This window comes from Mirounga angustirostris, unplaced genomic scaffold (assembly GCF_029215605.1).
Source record: "Mirounga angustirostris isolate CCGP_5_RB_7025 unplaced genomic scaffold, mMirAng1.0.hap1 SCAF_8, whole genome shotgun sequence".
Lineage (NCBI taxonomy): Eukaryota > Metazoa > Chordata > Mammalia > Carnivora > Phocidae > Mirounga > Mirounga angustirostris.
The window spans coordinates 86,087,007-86,101,935 of NW_026991716.1; the positions used below are offsets into that span (position 1 = coordinate 86,087,007).

Here is a 14,929-nt window from a genome sequence, read left to right on the forward strand (position 1 = left end):
AATTTATTTACAAAAGTAGTCTAGGCAGCTTTCATCTGGAGGTATATGTTTTTAATATTTTGGGTGTTTACATAATTTTTTGGTGTTGATTTGGAGGTAGGCACCCACTACTGAAATATTACACATACTTGTAGTTATTACTAATCAGAGAAAGAAGGATGAAAATTATTAGAAACACTTAAAATTTATGCTCTGTTGAATTGGCAATTAAAATGACTTAATGTATAAATAATAAGGCTTACTGATGGCACTGACATGACCAGTGTCATGTTTATGGCCTTGCAAAGAAAACTCCGTTTCTTTTTACAAAATTACAGATATTGTTGAAGTTTTATGCATTTAGTACAGTTGGAACTTTAAGAAATGCTGAAGAGGAAAAAGTTCAGTTTTATAGAATCTTCATTTTTCTTTGGTCATGTGATCCTCTAGAGGGAGGGCAAGAGAAGGATAAGGGCCTGAGTGTCTTAATTCTAAAGTAAAATTTTAGCACACTGTGTCCATTAGATTTTAAAAAAATGACATTCAGGTGTATAAGACACACATGCACATACACAAACACCCTCAAAGAAAAGAACCTGTGAGCCTTAGGAAATGTGTACAGTTGGTCTGTTCCAACGCAGACAATGTCCGTTCTCTTTATATGCAGTGAGAGGTTTACAGAAGAGGTATGATTTCCCTTCTTTAGAGAAAAAGCCAATACTCTCCTGCCTTCAGGGTACAGGGTATGAAGAAGCTTTTCTTATCTCTGAGAATGGGATTACGATTGGTTAGGATCTGTACTGTACGTTGCTTTCTTGCAGTGGGCCTGCCCTGTGTCAGCATTAGCTGGCTTCAGCTGAACTAACCAGGCCTACATAGTACATTGATTTTAAAATGTGGTGTTAATTATAAATTGAGAAGCACACTCTGTATTTCGAGAATTCTTTTACAGGAAGGCAACAGGTTATAAAAAATGCATTAAACATCACCATCATTATTCATGTCTGAATAATAATGATTCAGTGAATGATTTCTTTGAACCTCGTTAGTCCTTTTTTTATTCATTTGAAAAACTGCTCATCACTCCCCCACCCCAAAGGCAGATGTGGAAGGCTAAAGAGGCAGAGCTCAGGAAGGAGTCCTGGATGGACCCAGGGAAATTTAACATAGTCCTCAAGACTGACAGTCATTCATTCATCAATATTTTTTTGAGCACCCCTGTGCCAGGCAGTGTCACGCAGATACTTGGGACATATTCGTGATCAAAGACCCTGCCTTTGTGGAATTTACATTTGAGGGGCAGGGGAAGCTGAACAATAAACAGTACACACATACAACCATACACAAAGTAAATTAAACTATGTGATATATTGGCAGCAAGGGAGAAAGATAAAGTAGATCAGAGCAAGGGGGGGGAAGTCAAGTGTGCTAACTTAGGGTAGGGATGGGAAGATGGATGGAGATTTTAAGTGGGTTGTTCTCTGAGAAAATTCCTGTTATGCATATTACTCTGTCTTTAGGGCTTGTTTCTATTTGGGGAATGCTGCTAAGACCTAGTCTGGAGGTCCTAGCATCTGGATGATGCAGGGACATCTTAGCTTGCCTGCTTCCTACAGAGGCCAGATAAGGAGGTAGTTATGAGCAACCTTCCCTCTCTAGAGACAGCCTGGGTCTGAACTGGGCTCCACCACTCACTTGCTCCACAAGTACCCACCATCACTATCATCTCCTCTAATAACATTAGTTTACATTGTTGGTGAATATGGTTCTGGCACATTCCAGGTCAGAGTCGAAAGCGCTTCTAATGATGTAAAATGGCAGCATTTGCATTAACCAGTCATAACAAGGGGTGTAAAAGATGTAAAATACGGTCTTCCTGGTACTGGAACATCTCTTCATAACTATTCAGGAGCCCAAATCTATTCCCCAGATTCCTTCAAGCTGCTAGGTGATAACAGGAGTCTGTGAGACATCGAACATCCCAGTGAGACATTGAACATACCAGAAATAGCCCTGGACAGAGTGAGGAGACCTACTTCGGTTCTCAGCTCTGCCACTGACTCACCATGTGCCTTCAGAAAAGCCCCTCACTTCCTGGGACCTCAGCTTCCTTATTGCAAGAATGATGCACTCATTCTGGTTTCCAACATTTCATGATTTCAAGATATTTTTATCTTGCAGTGAATTATAAATAAAACTGAAGTTAAAAAGAATGATTTGCAAAAAGGAGATTTTAGTGTTTTAAGTTTTCCATTAAAAATATATATTTCTATGAAAGTTGGAAAAAAGATTTTTAAGTCCTACAATGAGACAAGCAAAGGAAGAGGAACATGGCTGTTACAAACTAGCACCCATGTTGCTTAAATTGGGATGACAGTAGGGAGGTACAGACACTTCTGAATTATGTTAAGCTATTTCAAAGTTTCTTCACTTACCTGTCCACACTCATCACAGTCATGATAGCACTACAAGCAAACTGGTTACAGGTATCCAGGGATGTGATAACGGTGCAGAGGGGCCCCCCAAACACCCATTCTCCTCCCCGGGCCCACTGATGAATAAGAAAAGGCATTCCAATGATGTGAACCAGATCAGCCACAGCCAGGTTGCAGATATAAATGTCAGGAACAGTTTTTTTCCTGGACCTGAAAGAAAAGCACGGAAACTGAGGATTGATATTGAAAGTGTGCACCTTCTTCAATTACTGCCACCTGTTACAAATTGTTAGTTGTCAAAATGAACTTTAAAAGAAGTTAAAGGAAAACCTACACAAATGCACATACGAATGCCTAGTCTTGTGCATATTTAAACATTCTGACCTATATATCTGATAACTACTTTGGGGGCTTAAAAATATGGCCACAAATTCTCTGATATTTCAAAAGATGGAACCTAGTTCCCTGCCTCTGAGGGTGGTTGAGCTTAGTAACCCACTTTTCACAAATGGAATATGGTGGAAATGACAATGCATGACATAAGAACATAAAGGCATTATAGGGTTCCTCCCTGCTCTCTCTTGGATCACTTTCTCTGGGGTAGCCAGCTGCCATCTTGAGAGGATACTTAAGCAACTCTGTGGAGAGGTCCACATGGAGAGGAGATGAGGCCCCCTGCCAATAGCCAGCACCAGTCTTCCAGGTGTGTGAGTGAGCTACTTTGGAAGTAGATGCTCCGACTCCTGCCGAGATGACTGTTGCCTCGGAGGACAGTTTAACTGCAACTTGGTGAGAGACTCTGAGCCAGAACCACCCAGCTAAGCTCTTCCTGGATTCTCGCCCCTTGAAATGGTGTGAGATAATAAATGCTTATTGTTTTAAGCCACTAAGTTTTGGGGGTAATTTCTACATAGTAACAAATTATACCAACTCTAAGCTCACTCAAGCTAGCACCAAAAACAGCTGAACAGGGAAAACAAATGGTTTCCATTGTATAATGCATTTTTTTTCTCCACTGAAGTGGAAGTCAATCCTAATAGGTCATTGTGAAAGAAATTTCAACCTTTACTTAGAAATATTCCTACAAAATCTAACCCAATAGCAAAGACTATAAATTAAGACCCTGAAATCCAGATATTGTGGAGACAGAATCTGAAGAGTAAACTGGTAGAGGGCTCAGAGAATGATCTCATGGTTCCTGCTGGGGAGAGTGAATTCAATGCTATCTAGATATGACACTCTGTAGGCAAAAGAATTTTTCTAAGAGCAGAAATTTAAATTTAAAATTCAGGTGGTCCCTAGGTTCAAGGAGTTGGAACATTCAATAATAAACAGGTAACATCTTTATCTGGGAGATAATATTCATTAATTCAACAAATATTTTATTGAACACCAATTATATGTCAAGCATTATATTGTGCTCTGGGGCTGCAAAGCTAAGTAATCTATAAGTTGTAACATCGAGGAGCTTGTAGTCTAGATATGTCTAAATGAACGATCACTGCAGTGTGATGGGAGAAAGCTAGAGGAAGCACAAGGAGTACCCAAAAGGGGCCTCTGCCCCCTCCCCTGGGGACAGTCAGAGAAGATTTCTTGGCAAAAGTGGCATCTGAACTGAGGACAAATAAGACTTTAAAGAGCACATAAAAGTTAGCCCTAAGATTATGCCACAACTGCTAGCTCAGGGCTTTGCTCTGTGGTTTGGAGGCTAATGTCTGACTCTTATTCATTGGCTGAAAATTCTACAGCCTGTGACCTTTATTTCTAAGCCAGAGAATCCTTCTGTGAGACTAGTCGGCGAGGATATTTTACCCAGGCCCTGGCAAGTACATGTTGTGTGGGGAGTTACTGCCATTGAGTTCCTAACTCAGCAACCACACTCTGGGCCTTGTTGATGCCACTATAAAGCATGTTGGGTCCTTGTCCCCAGCAGGTGGTGACTCATATCAGAAAGACGCAAAATGAGAAGAGATTTGAAGAAAAGATCGGTCAACCAAAAGAGCAGCCAAGGGACTGTCCTTGGTCTCTCATTCTCTGTCTTCTCCAGGCCTTTGGCAGGGGAGGGGTGGAGGAGAATAGACCCTAGAGGTCAGGTAGAAAGAGTTCCACATTAAAAAAACAAAAAACAAAGCAAAAACACCACAAAAAACCCCCATAAATCTTAGCCTCTAAACAGATGTTTTTTCCATTTGAATTGGGATATAAACCATAAGTGGTTGCTTAGGGTCTAATTGCAGCAATTAGATTCACGGCCCTTGCTCTTCTCTAGACAGGCACCCATCATTTACTGATAATGAATTATGGTAATTCTATTGTTGGGGACAGTACAGGCTATTAACTGGCAATTAAAAAGAATTAAATTAAGTGTTTCTAGATGATATTCTGTATAGAAAAAGAGAATTCTGAAGCAAACGATGATCTGGACATAAGATAATAGGGCAATAAAAATAACACATTATGTTTATTATTGCTTTCTTTACTAAAAGTGACAACATAGAAATTAAAACAAAAATAAAGAGGAATTGTAAAGTCTCTACCTATACAACTTATATTCTTTTTTTAGATCTAATTTATCTCCAGATTTTCTGTTGACAGACTTCATTAGATTTCTCTCTCTCATGACTCAAACATGTAAAATAAAAAATGTAGACTAGTGATCATTTTAGCTAACATGTTTTCCATATGGTTAACATAGCCATATGTAATGCTCACTAATTTGAAGAATGATAAAATAAATTATGGTATTCCACATTATCCTACAATGAATTATATAGTTGTTGAAGTAAAAAAGTCTCAATTATGTATGTAGCATAAATTTATGTAACATTTATAATTTTATTTCAACATGTGTTTAAAAATATGCTGGAATCATGTATCAATTGATTACAATGATTATTAGGTAATAGTAGTAGGACTGATTTGACTTTAAAATTTTTCTATTAAAAATGTGTTTACATGTTGTAGTCGGAAATAACAATATATGCTATGGATTAAAGAAAACTGCTAAAACATATAACACCACACATGCAGGAGGCTGCTTTGCTGATCAGCTTGCTCTCAAATCCATTTCCCACCCTTCTCCAGTTGTGTTCCTAGGTATCTTTGTCAACTGGCTTTTGGTTGGTTTTGGCCAATGGGAAGCACTATTGGAGGAGAAACTGGAAGATGGAGGAGAGGGGAGACCAGCGCATTTCCTTGTTCCTTCTGCTGTTGGCATCTCTGGGCAGTGGCTGCATTCCATCCATGGCTCCACCTTCATCCTGTAGCCCCTATTCCATGGTCCCAGATCCCATTATGGCTATAGGCCCCACCAAGCAGCCCAGACTCCTGAGGTCTGTAAAACCACCTGCCTCCTTTTCTCCATCCAGCTCAGGGCCAGAAGGGTGGTGGTGTGGGGTGGGAGATGGTGGTAGGACACAGTAGTAGCTTCCTGCTTTTGTGTATCTCTGGGTTGCCTTACCAGCCCCCGTTAGGCATTTAACTCCAGTTGAATTAAATTCCTATTGTGAGCCAACCCCAGTGGATTAGTAGTGATTTTGCGGAGCACTGTGCTGAGAAGAATTCTGAGTCTTCACACACACAGGCACTAGTTACAGGACAAACCTGTGCACAGATTAGAGATGGTTGGCATGGATGGGAGAGTTTAGGGTCAAGTGACCTATTTGCCAACCGTGCTCTAGATACATAGTATAATACAGTTGAAAGAGAACCTGACTGGGTATTCCATTTTCCTTTCTACACCCTCGTGTCCTTGGGCAAGGCATTCAACCCATTTAGATTCCAGAGTTGTCTTGGTGCACTGGACCATCGCAAGGAGGCTCTCTCAACAACTTTCCAGTTCAGGGGAACAGACGTAACTGAGAGGTTCTGCAGTATCTAAAACATAGTGTATGTGTGCAGCAAGAGTATGGTCAACCCCAGCAAGAGCTTACATGTGGCTGACACTCTGAGAATGGCTGAGGGCTGGGTCAGAGGGAGCCAGTAGTTATGATTTAAACTGGGTGGGAGAAAGGAAGAGGCCTTGTTTTAAGTATTTCCCCTCCCCATCTGTCTTAGCAACTGGTCTTCCACCATTAGACCGTTAGTGTTCCTTCAGGTTAACGCACTAACCCTCTTGTAATCTCTGTATAAAATGTAGATACCATTGGTAGGGTTTAAAGTAAGGTGTTGCAGTAATTCATGATTTAGTGTGAACTTGTTGACAGGGAGTTGAGGTCAGGGAATGACAGAACGAGGACTTTTTATTTATCAGGAAGAAGGCCATCCCTTAGAGTCTTTGCCCACATGAAGCTGTCTGTCAGGTGAAAGATGTGTTCAGGAGGTGGGGGTGAGGGACTGATGGAGAAGAACATCCTCCCCTTTGTGGAAGTAGCTTCCCAGGGCCCACTGTGACTGTGGAACTAATTGTGTAATGGAGTTCACTAATCTCTCTCCGAAGAATAAAAGGGAGAAATGATTATGTTATAATTGGCCCAATTTCCCTCCTACATTTTCTAATCTGGCTTCCTTTTGACTAGCTGTGAATTTAATGCGTGACAGACTAGGAATCATCTGGCCTCATTACTTTATAGTCACCTTCCTAATGCACAAATTACTTCTTACTTTTATTTTATTTTTTTTAAAAGATTTTATTTATTTACCTGACACACAGAGAGAGAGAGCGAGAGCAGAAACACAAGCAGGGGGAGTGGGAGAGGGAAAAGCAGGCTTCCTGCTGAGCAGGGAGCCCGATGTGGGACTCGATCCCTGGACCCTGGGATCATGACCTGAGCTGAAGGCAGACACTTAACGACTGAGCCACCCAGGCGCTCTACTTCTTACTTTTAAAAACAACCACATAGAACCTGTTATTCTGGAAACTCCATCTTCCTTAAACCTATTTTTTTCATACATGTTTCTAGTATTCCTTTGCAAAGTCAGGAGTTAGTTCATTGCTTGCTTCCCAGCATTGCTAATGATCTTACTGACTTTTAGTTCTATTCATCCTCTTCTGAGACAAATATTCATCATAAATGGGAAAGTCCCTAAATCTTTAAATGTATCTATTTCTCCTTATTTTTAGTGTAGTCTTAGTATTTTAATTAAGCCACCCATCTGGTAAGAAGGTAACAAATAAAAGGTTATGGCAAGGCATGATGAAAATATTAATACAAATTACCTTAAAATTTTTGGAGAGCAATTTAAAAAAAAAAAGAGTTAGATAAATTCCAAGCCAAAAAAAAATTTAAATTAATTTTCTTTCACATGACTTTTGAAAGACTAATACTTTTTTGGAGAGCAATTTGCAAAGAAAAATATTAAAGTCCTAGTAATAAAAATTAAAATTAAGTTGCTCCCAAATGTTTTTTGAGAGACTAAAAGATTCATCTTAAATGCTCCATTAACATATATCTTCTCACATATTATCTATAAAATGGTAATGATACAAAGAAAAGACAGGTTTTTCACAATCATTGCAAATAAATTAGTCAGTATGACGGCTTAGGTTTTCTTTTTTCCAGTTAAATGATTATTTGCTTTATGTTGAGAATCTGTTTCCAGGAATTATATCTCAGTATTGACTTTTAGAAGAGTTCATTTTCCACATTTCTTCTTTTTTCCAGCTTTGTCTCCAGATGAGTACATAGGATCAGGCCATTATCTATTGGTGTAATTTGAGGGGAACCAGGAATTTTCTCTGGCCCCAATACCTCTTCAGCAGCTTGTCGCAGGGTCTGAAATCTAACATTGAAGAGTCTTTGCATATAAAAGTTGCCTGTAAAAAATGCAACCATTTCTGCAGGGCCAACACATTATAAGAACTTGATTTCTCCTCAGTGGGGCCAAGCCTGTATGGGTGTGAGGCATGCTACATATATCTCTAAGAGCGGACAGTAAAAATACCAAGGAGTACGAGGGGAAGATGGAAGGAGAAGTGGACAGGAGCAACTGGCAAACAGGAGCGAGCTAGAAACATTCTCATGTTTCTGACTATTAACTTTCTACTTGGTGCTATTGCCTCCTTGAGGCTTCCTGAGAATATCTGATTACTTTTATTACCCTTCCTGGAACTCATTATTTGAACTCATCCTTTTTTTTTTTTCACTTGAGTGTTTATAATGTCTTGTATTGTTTTTCAATTTTATGTGTTTAAATCTTACCTTTTCCACTAGCCTATGAACTTTTTAGAATCAGATGCTGCCACATTTCTTTGGTATTTTCTTTTCTTTTCTTTTTTTTTTTTTTAAAGATTTTATTTATTTGCGAGAGAGAGAATGAGAGACAGAGAGCATGAGAGGGGGGAGGGTCAGAGGGAGAAGCAGACAGACTCCCCGCCGAGCAGGGAGCCCGATGCGGGACTCGATCCCGGGACTCCAGGATCATGACCTGAGCCGAAGGCAGTCGCCCAACCAACTGAGCCACACAGGCGCCCCTCTTTGGTATTTTCATAACCCTTGGTGCTGGGTTTGCAATAGGCATTAGTAATACGTATTGCGTTGAACTACTTCTAGCACTTAAAAAAATTAATGTAAAATGCTTGATATTCCAGAAACTAATATTGCACCATATGTTAACTACCTAAAATTTAAATTAAAAAAATAAAATGTTTGATAGTCACAAATGGCTTTACAGGATACAATAAAAAAAATGCCTGAATTCATTGAGAGTAAAATTCTAATATACTAAATAAATTTTCAATATGGATGGTGTAAAAAATACCATTTATAATGCTACATTTAACGGCAGAGATAATGACAATAAAAATTTGAAAGTGGGCTTGCTGGTGAGAAGCCACCTGGAGAAAGTGACCAGTTATGAGCTTTCTCAGGGATGGTGAGTGTCATCTCCATCACCATCCTGAAGGCTGCTCTTACTCTTAATTGGTTCTGTGAGGATTCTTTTATCCACATGGTAAATCCAACCATCTTTCTAGTTTTGATGATTTTTTTAAAAATTTATTTATTTATTTAATTTATTTATTTAAGAAAAAGAACAGGGAGGAGCAGAGGCAGAGGGAGAAGCAGGCTCCCTCCTGAGCAAGGAGGCCGATGTGGGACTCTGTCCTAGGACCCTGGGATCATGACCTGAGCCGAAGGCAGACGCTTAACTGACTGAGCCACCCAGGTGCCTTGATTTGTTTGTTTTTATCAGTGTGGAGAAAATAGCTTGGAATTTGCAATCATGGGATCTGAGTTCAATGCCAGGACAGTCACTTACTAGCTGTGTGATGCTGGACAAGTTATTTTCTCTCCTAGGCCTCTTTCCCTAAATGGGTATAATGATAGTACTGCTCTTCTGAGGATTAAATGAGGTTGCAACGTGCTTTGTAAAGTATAATATGCTACACAAAAGATCGTTGTAGTTATTTGTTAATATAATGCTGAAAACACCTACTAGGAAGTACTTTTGAATGTGTTTTCTTATAGAGAAGCATGGATGAAATTTTCTTTAATGATGGTTATAAGCATGATTAGAGACTAGGGCAGTAACATTTAACATCTTATGTTGATTAAAACAAGTGAAACTTAAATGTGAAAATAATCAGGATAGCAAAGATATCAAGCAGTGAGGGGGCACACTGACTCTGTACAGTAACTCTGAACCATGGGAAACAAGTAAATCTATTCTTATTTTCCAGGTTGAGCTCTTTGCCCTGGGGTTGAGAGGAAGGAGGAAATTACCTGAATGAGGTGGGAGATGTGAAGCAAAGGCAGGAAGTGTTGGGAGCAGATGTCTCTCAGTTTGACCTACATGGGGCTAGTCTACACCGAGGGGAACAGCCCACGCTCTGTGACGGACTGAATCTTTGGGCAATCAGGTGGAGTTTCTCTCTCTTGCCCAAATGAGTACAAAATAGTCTCTTTCACAACCTGAGGAGGACAGGTTGTTGTTGTTGTTGTTTTTTAAAATAAATATAGAAACTCTGTCTTTATTAGCTGTATAAACATCTCTGGGCTGTACACAGGAAAACTCTTATTGTTGAAAGTTGAAAATAAAATGGTTGCATTGCAGTTTTACTTCATGCCTGGACTCCAGCTCTAGAGATTCTGAATTAATTAGTCTAGTATGAAACTATGTATTAGGATTTTTGAAAGCTCCCCAGGTGATCCTGTATGGGGCTAAGATTGAAAATCACTGCTCTAAAAATTCATTAACCCAGCAGTAAGCACTGGCTTAGGTCTTTTCATTTTGAGTTTTGCAACTCAGATGTTACTTAATACATGATGCAAATATCTGTAGAATCTTCTTTAATGATCTTAACCAAATATTTCCAAAACCAATTTCATTAAGAAAAATCCTATAGAGGGAAAAGGATTCATTTAGTGAGTATAGAATGTGCCTAAATTATGGAAAACAGTAGAAGCTCTTACCTTATTATAGTGAATACGATGAGGATGTTGCCAACCAGCCCCATTGAACAGATAATCCCAATCATAGAAGGGAGGATGATTGTATCTACAATGCTGAGGGTTTGATCAGCAAACTCTTTATTGCAGGATTTGTTCAAAAGTTCAGCAGAGGTGTTCCAACAGGATGAGGACAGTGAATTCATTGTTCATGAACTTCTAGTGGTTAAAGCTGTGAAGGGATAAGAAGTGATTTATTTAATGAATTTTTGAGGCAGTTCCATGAACATAGCATTTCTTTAACTTAATTGAAAAAAAATATTTATTGGGGCCTTCTTTGCACCAAGAATCCATGCAACATAAGATTCCAGGTGAATATGACTGCTCCCTGTCCATAATGGCCTCACAGATTATCAAAGGGGATATGTAAACAGCAAATTAGAGAACAGTGTACTGTGATAATATACATTTATTATCACACCTTATTGTAGTACATTCTTTGAACATGCTGATATTTACTCAGTACATGCTGGTACTGGTTGTTTACAGCTGGTATCTGTTCTTATTGGTCTGTGTGTCTACCTGTATTGACTAGTACCTCTGCAATACTTAGGTTGTTAAGTATTTCTTCTCTGCAGCAAAGTGCATGGGGACACCAACTCTGATTATTTGAGAATAGAATGCAATAAGACTTGCTGAGATGATTCCTGGACTATCTTAAAGGATGAATAAGAGTTAGCTCAGTAGGGGTGCCTGGGTTGCTCAGTTGGTTGAATGTCTGACTCTTGATTTTGGCTCAGGTTATGAGATCGAGCCCTGTGTTGGGCACTGTGCTGGGCATGGAACCTGCTTAAGATTTTCTCTCTTCCTCTCCCTCGCCCCCCTGGCCCCCGTGCTCTCTCTCTCTCAAAAAAAGACAGAAATGGATACATTAAAAAAAAGAGCTCAGTAAAGGACAATGCAGGAAGGAAAAGTGTTATAGCTAGGGGGGTACCAAATACAAAGTATAATTATGGCACAGGAAAAAATGTGCTAAAAAAAACAAGTAAAGAAACAAAACCAAATAGATCTGAAAAATTATTTGCTTGACAAAGACACTTAAAAATACCATCTAAGTCTTGTTTCTGAGAGTCAGTTGGGTAACCCAGATTAACCCTCCCACTGAAAACAATAAAATATGCTGGACAAAAGTTCATATGTATATGTTTGAATATGTGCATGTTTGTGTATACAGCAGTTTAAAAGATCTGAAAAGTTACTGGGACCTCCCTGACCAGTGTTTGGATGAGATCCTGTAACTGGGAGGTAAGCAGAACATTAAAGCACCAAGGCTATCTTTATCCAGAAGGCACTTATTGCTGCCGCAGCCATTTGAGCTCTGGGTCCATGTCTATAATCATGTCCAGAGAGAAGTCAAGGCCCACAGCCTACTAAAGTGGAAAATTTTGCAGGAGAACCCTTCCTCTCAGCTGGAGCCCCAGATGTTACATCCTCAGGTATGGATGAATTGGATTTAGATTTTTCTCTCCTACCTCTGCAGCCATTGGGAACTGCTCAGATGGCTGCCTTGCTATCTTTGGAATGGAGAAGAAAATGGATCTCTGGGGTTGTGGCTTCCAGAGACCCTTCCTTAGGAGGGTCCAGAAGAATCCTCTCTCAGATTTGCACCCTGAGTAGGCAAAGCCTAATTAGACCAGGGACACTCAAGACTTGAATTTAGCCTGATATGGTTCAGGAGTGTGAAGCCCCTAGGTAGCAGGCAGATGCAAATGCAAATCCTTTTTGAAGGGGAAAACAGTTATCCCAAGGCCCCAGGGAACTCTCAAAATATTTTTTGAGGTTAATGGCCAGCAAGCAATCAAAGATATAAGCATTGTTTGTATACTGCTTGAAATGTATTAGACTTAAAAGTAAGACCCTAGATTGTAAAACCACAAGAAGAAAATGTAGGGAAAAAGCTCCTCAACACTGGTCTTGACAACAATTTTTTGGAAATGTTATCAGAAGTGCAAGGAACAAGAGCAAAAATAAGTAGGTGAGACTACATCAAACTAACAAGCTTCTGAGCAGCAAAAGAAACAATCAGCAAAATGAAAGGGCACCATATGGAATGATAGAAAATATTTGCAACATTCCATCTGATAAGCTGTTTTTATCAAAAATATATAAGGAACTCATACAACCGAATAGTAAAATACAAAGAGTACAATTAAAAAATGGACAAAGGATTTGAATAGACATCTTTCCAAAGAAGACATACAAATGACCAACAAGCACATGAAAAGATGCTCAACATCACTAATCATCAGGGAAATGCAAATTAAAACCACAATGAGATCACCTCACTCCTGTTAAAATGGCTAAAATAAAAAAGACAAGAAATAACAAGTGTAGGCGAGGATGTGGAGGAAAGGGAATTTTTTTGCACTATTGGAAAAATGTAAATTAGTACAGCCACTATGGGAAACAATACGGAGTTTCCTCAATGAATTAGAAAAAGAATTACCATAAGATCCAGCCATCACAATCCTGGGTATATATTTGAAGGAAAGGAAATCAGTATCTCCAAGAGACATCTGTATTCTCATGTTCATGGTAGGATTATTTACAATTGCCAAGACATGGAAACAGCCTAATGGATGAATGAATAAAGAAAACATCACACACACACACACACACACACACACACACACACACACACACACACACACCACAAAGGAATATTATTCAGCCATGAAAAAGAAGGAAATCCTGCCTTTTGGGACAACATGGGTAGAATTTGGGAGTATTATGCTAAGTGAAGTAAGTCAGACAGAGAAAGACAAATACTGTATGTTCTCATTTTATATATGGAATCTGAAAAAGCTGAAGTCATAGAAATAGAGAGAATGGAGGCCAAAGGTAGTAGAAAGGGGAAATGGGGAGCTGCTGTTCAATGGGTATAAAGTTTAATTGTGGAAGATGAAAAAGTTCTAGAGATCTGCTGTATAACATTATGCTTATCATTCAACACTAGTTCGCTTAAAAATTTGTTAAGAGAATTGATAACTCAATAATAAAAACGGTATGTGAAAGGACAAAATGGATGTTTGAGAAATGGGGCAGAGTGACTATTTCATGTTCTAGATGGAATATTTCAGTCAGTAGCCTATTGGTAAAATATGTTCATAAAAAATAAAAGGTAACATGGAAAATAGAAAAAAAGATATTATTAAGATAGCAAAAAGGCAAGCCTCACAGGATATTTCTAAGACATATAGCCAAGAAAAGGCTCTTGTTCAGAATATATAAAATATATATATAAACCAATAAGAAAAATATAGACAGCTCAACAGAAAAATGCCCATAGACTTCAATAGGCATTTACAAAACATCTTTCCAATGGTCAATAAACATTTTGTAAGGTATTCAATATCATTGGTGATAAGGAAAAGGCAAATCAAAACCACAATGGGATATCTATACCTACCTCTCAGGTTGGTAAAAACTTTCAAGTCTGAGAGTTCCAAGTGTTGGTGAGGATGTGGAGCCACAGAAACAACCTCCACTGGTAGGAATAGAAATTGATAAACCGCTGTGGAAAACAAGGAGGCATTATTTATTATAGTTGAATATATACATATTGTTCCATGACCCAGAGATTTCCCCCTAGATGGGATATACCTAGAGATACGTTTATAGGTACCAGGATGAGTGCTCCCGCGTGTTCTTAGAAATATTTGGCTTAAATATCTTAAAGTGAAAATGGTTAAGATGCCCATTAACAATGGGATGGATAATCAGTTGTGATATACTCACACAATGAAATGCTTCACAGTACGAGAGGGAACGGACTGCAAGTACACACAATAACATGGATGAATCTATTGACTTAAGGTTAGGCAAGAGCAACAGTTCACATAGCATGATTCCATTTATGCAGAATTTAACAACACAGGCAAAAACCAATCTATGTAATTAGGGATAGATATAATAATGGTAAAAATATAAAGAAAAGCAAAGGAGTGATAATTGGAAAAGTCAGATTAATGGGAGGGTTTTATGTATGGCTCTGCAGGTTATATTAACAGTAAAAATAGCTTCTAAAATGCAGTCTAATAGCTAACCGTATGGCTACAAGGCAATAATCTGAATCTCTGTTCTTTCTCCTTTATTAACACTTTCCTTATGCTTAATTTTCCTGCTTTA

The 14,929-nt window shown here is 38.8% G+C and overlaps 1 protein-coding gene across 1 annotated transcript in view; it reads right to left on the bottom strand.

Moving 5' to 3' along the window:
- MCHR2 (melanin concentrating hormone receptor 2) overlaps positions 1-14,314 on the bottom strand; it is a 30,042-nt gene extending 15,728 nt beyond the window's left edge. Inside the window, exons 1-3 of the mRNA XM_045866044.2 lie at positions 14,211-14,314; positions 10,766-10,973; positions 2,415-2,624 (exon numbers count right to left, since the gene is read on the bottom strand). Of these exons, the coding sequence (XP_045722000.1) occupies positions 2,415-2,624; positions 10,766-10,947 (392 nt within the window). The 5' untranslated portion in view covers positions 10,948-10,973; positions 14,211-14,314. The remainder of the gene's footprint in view (positions 1-2,414; positions 2,625-10,765; positions 10,974-14,210) is intronic.
- Between the last annotated feature and the right edge of the window lie 615 nt (positions 14,315-14,929).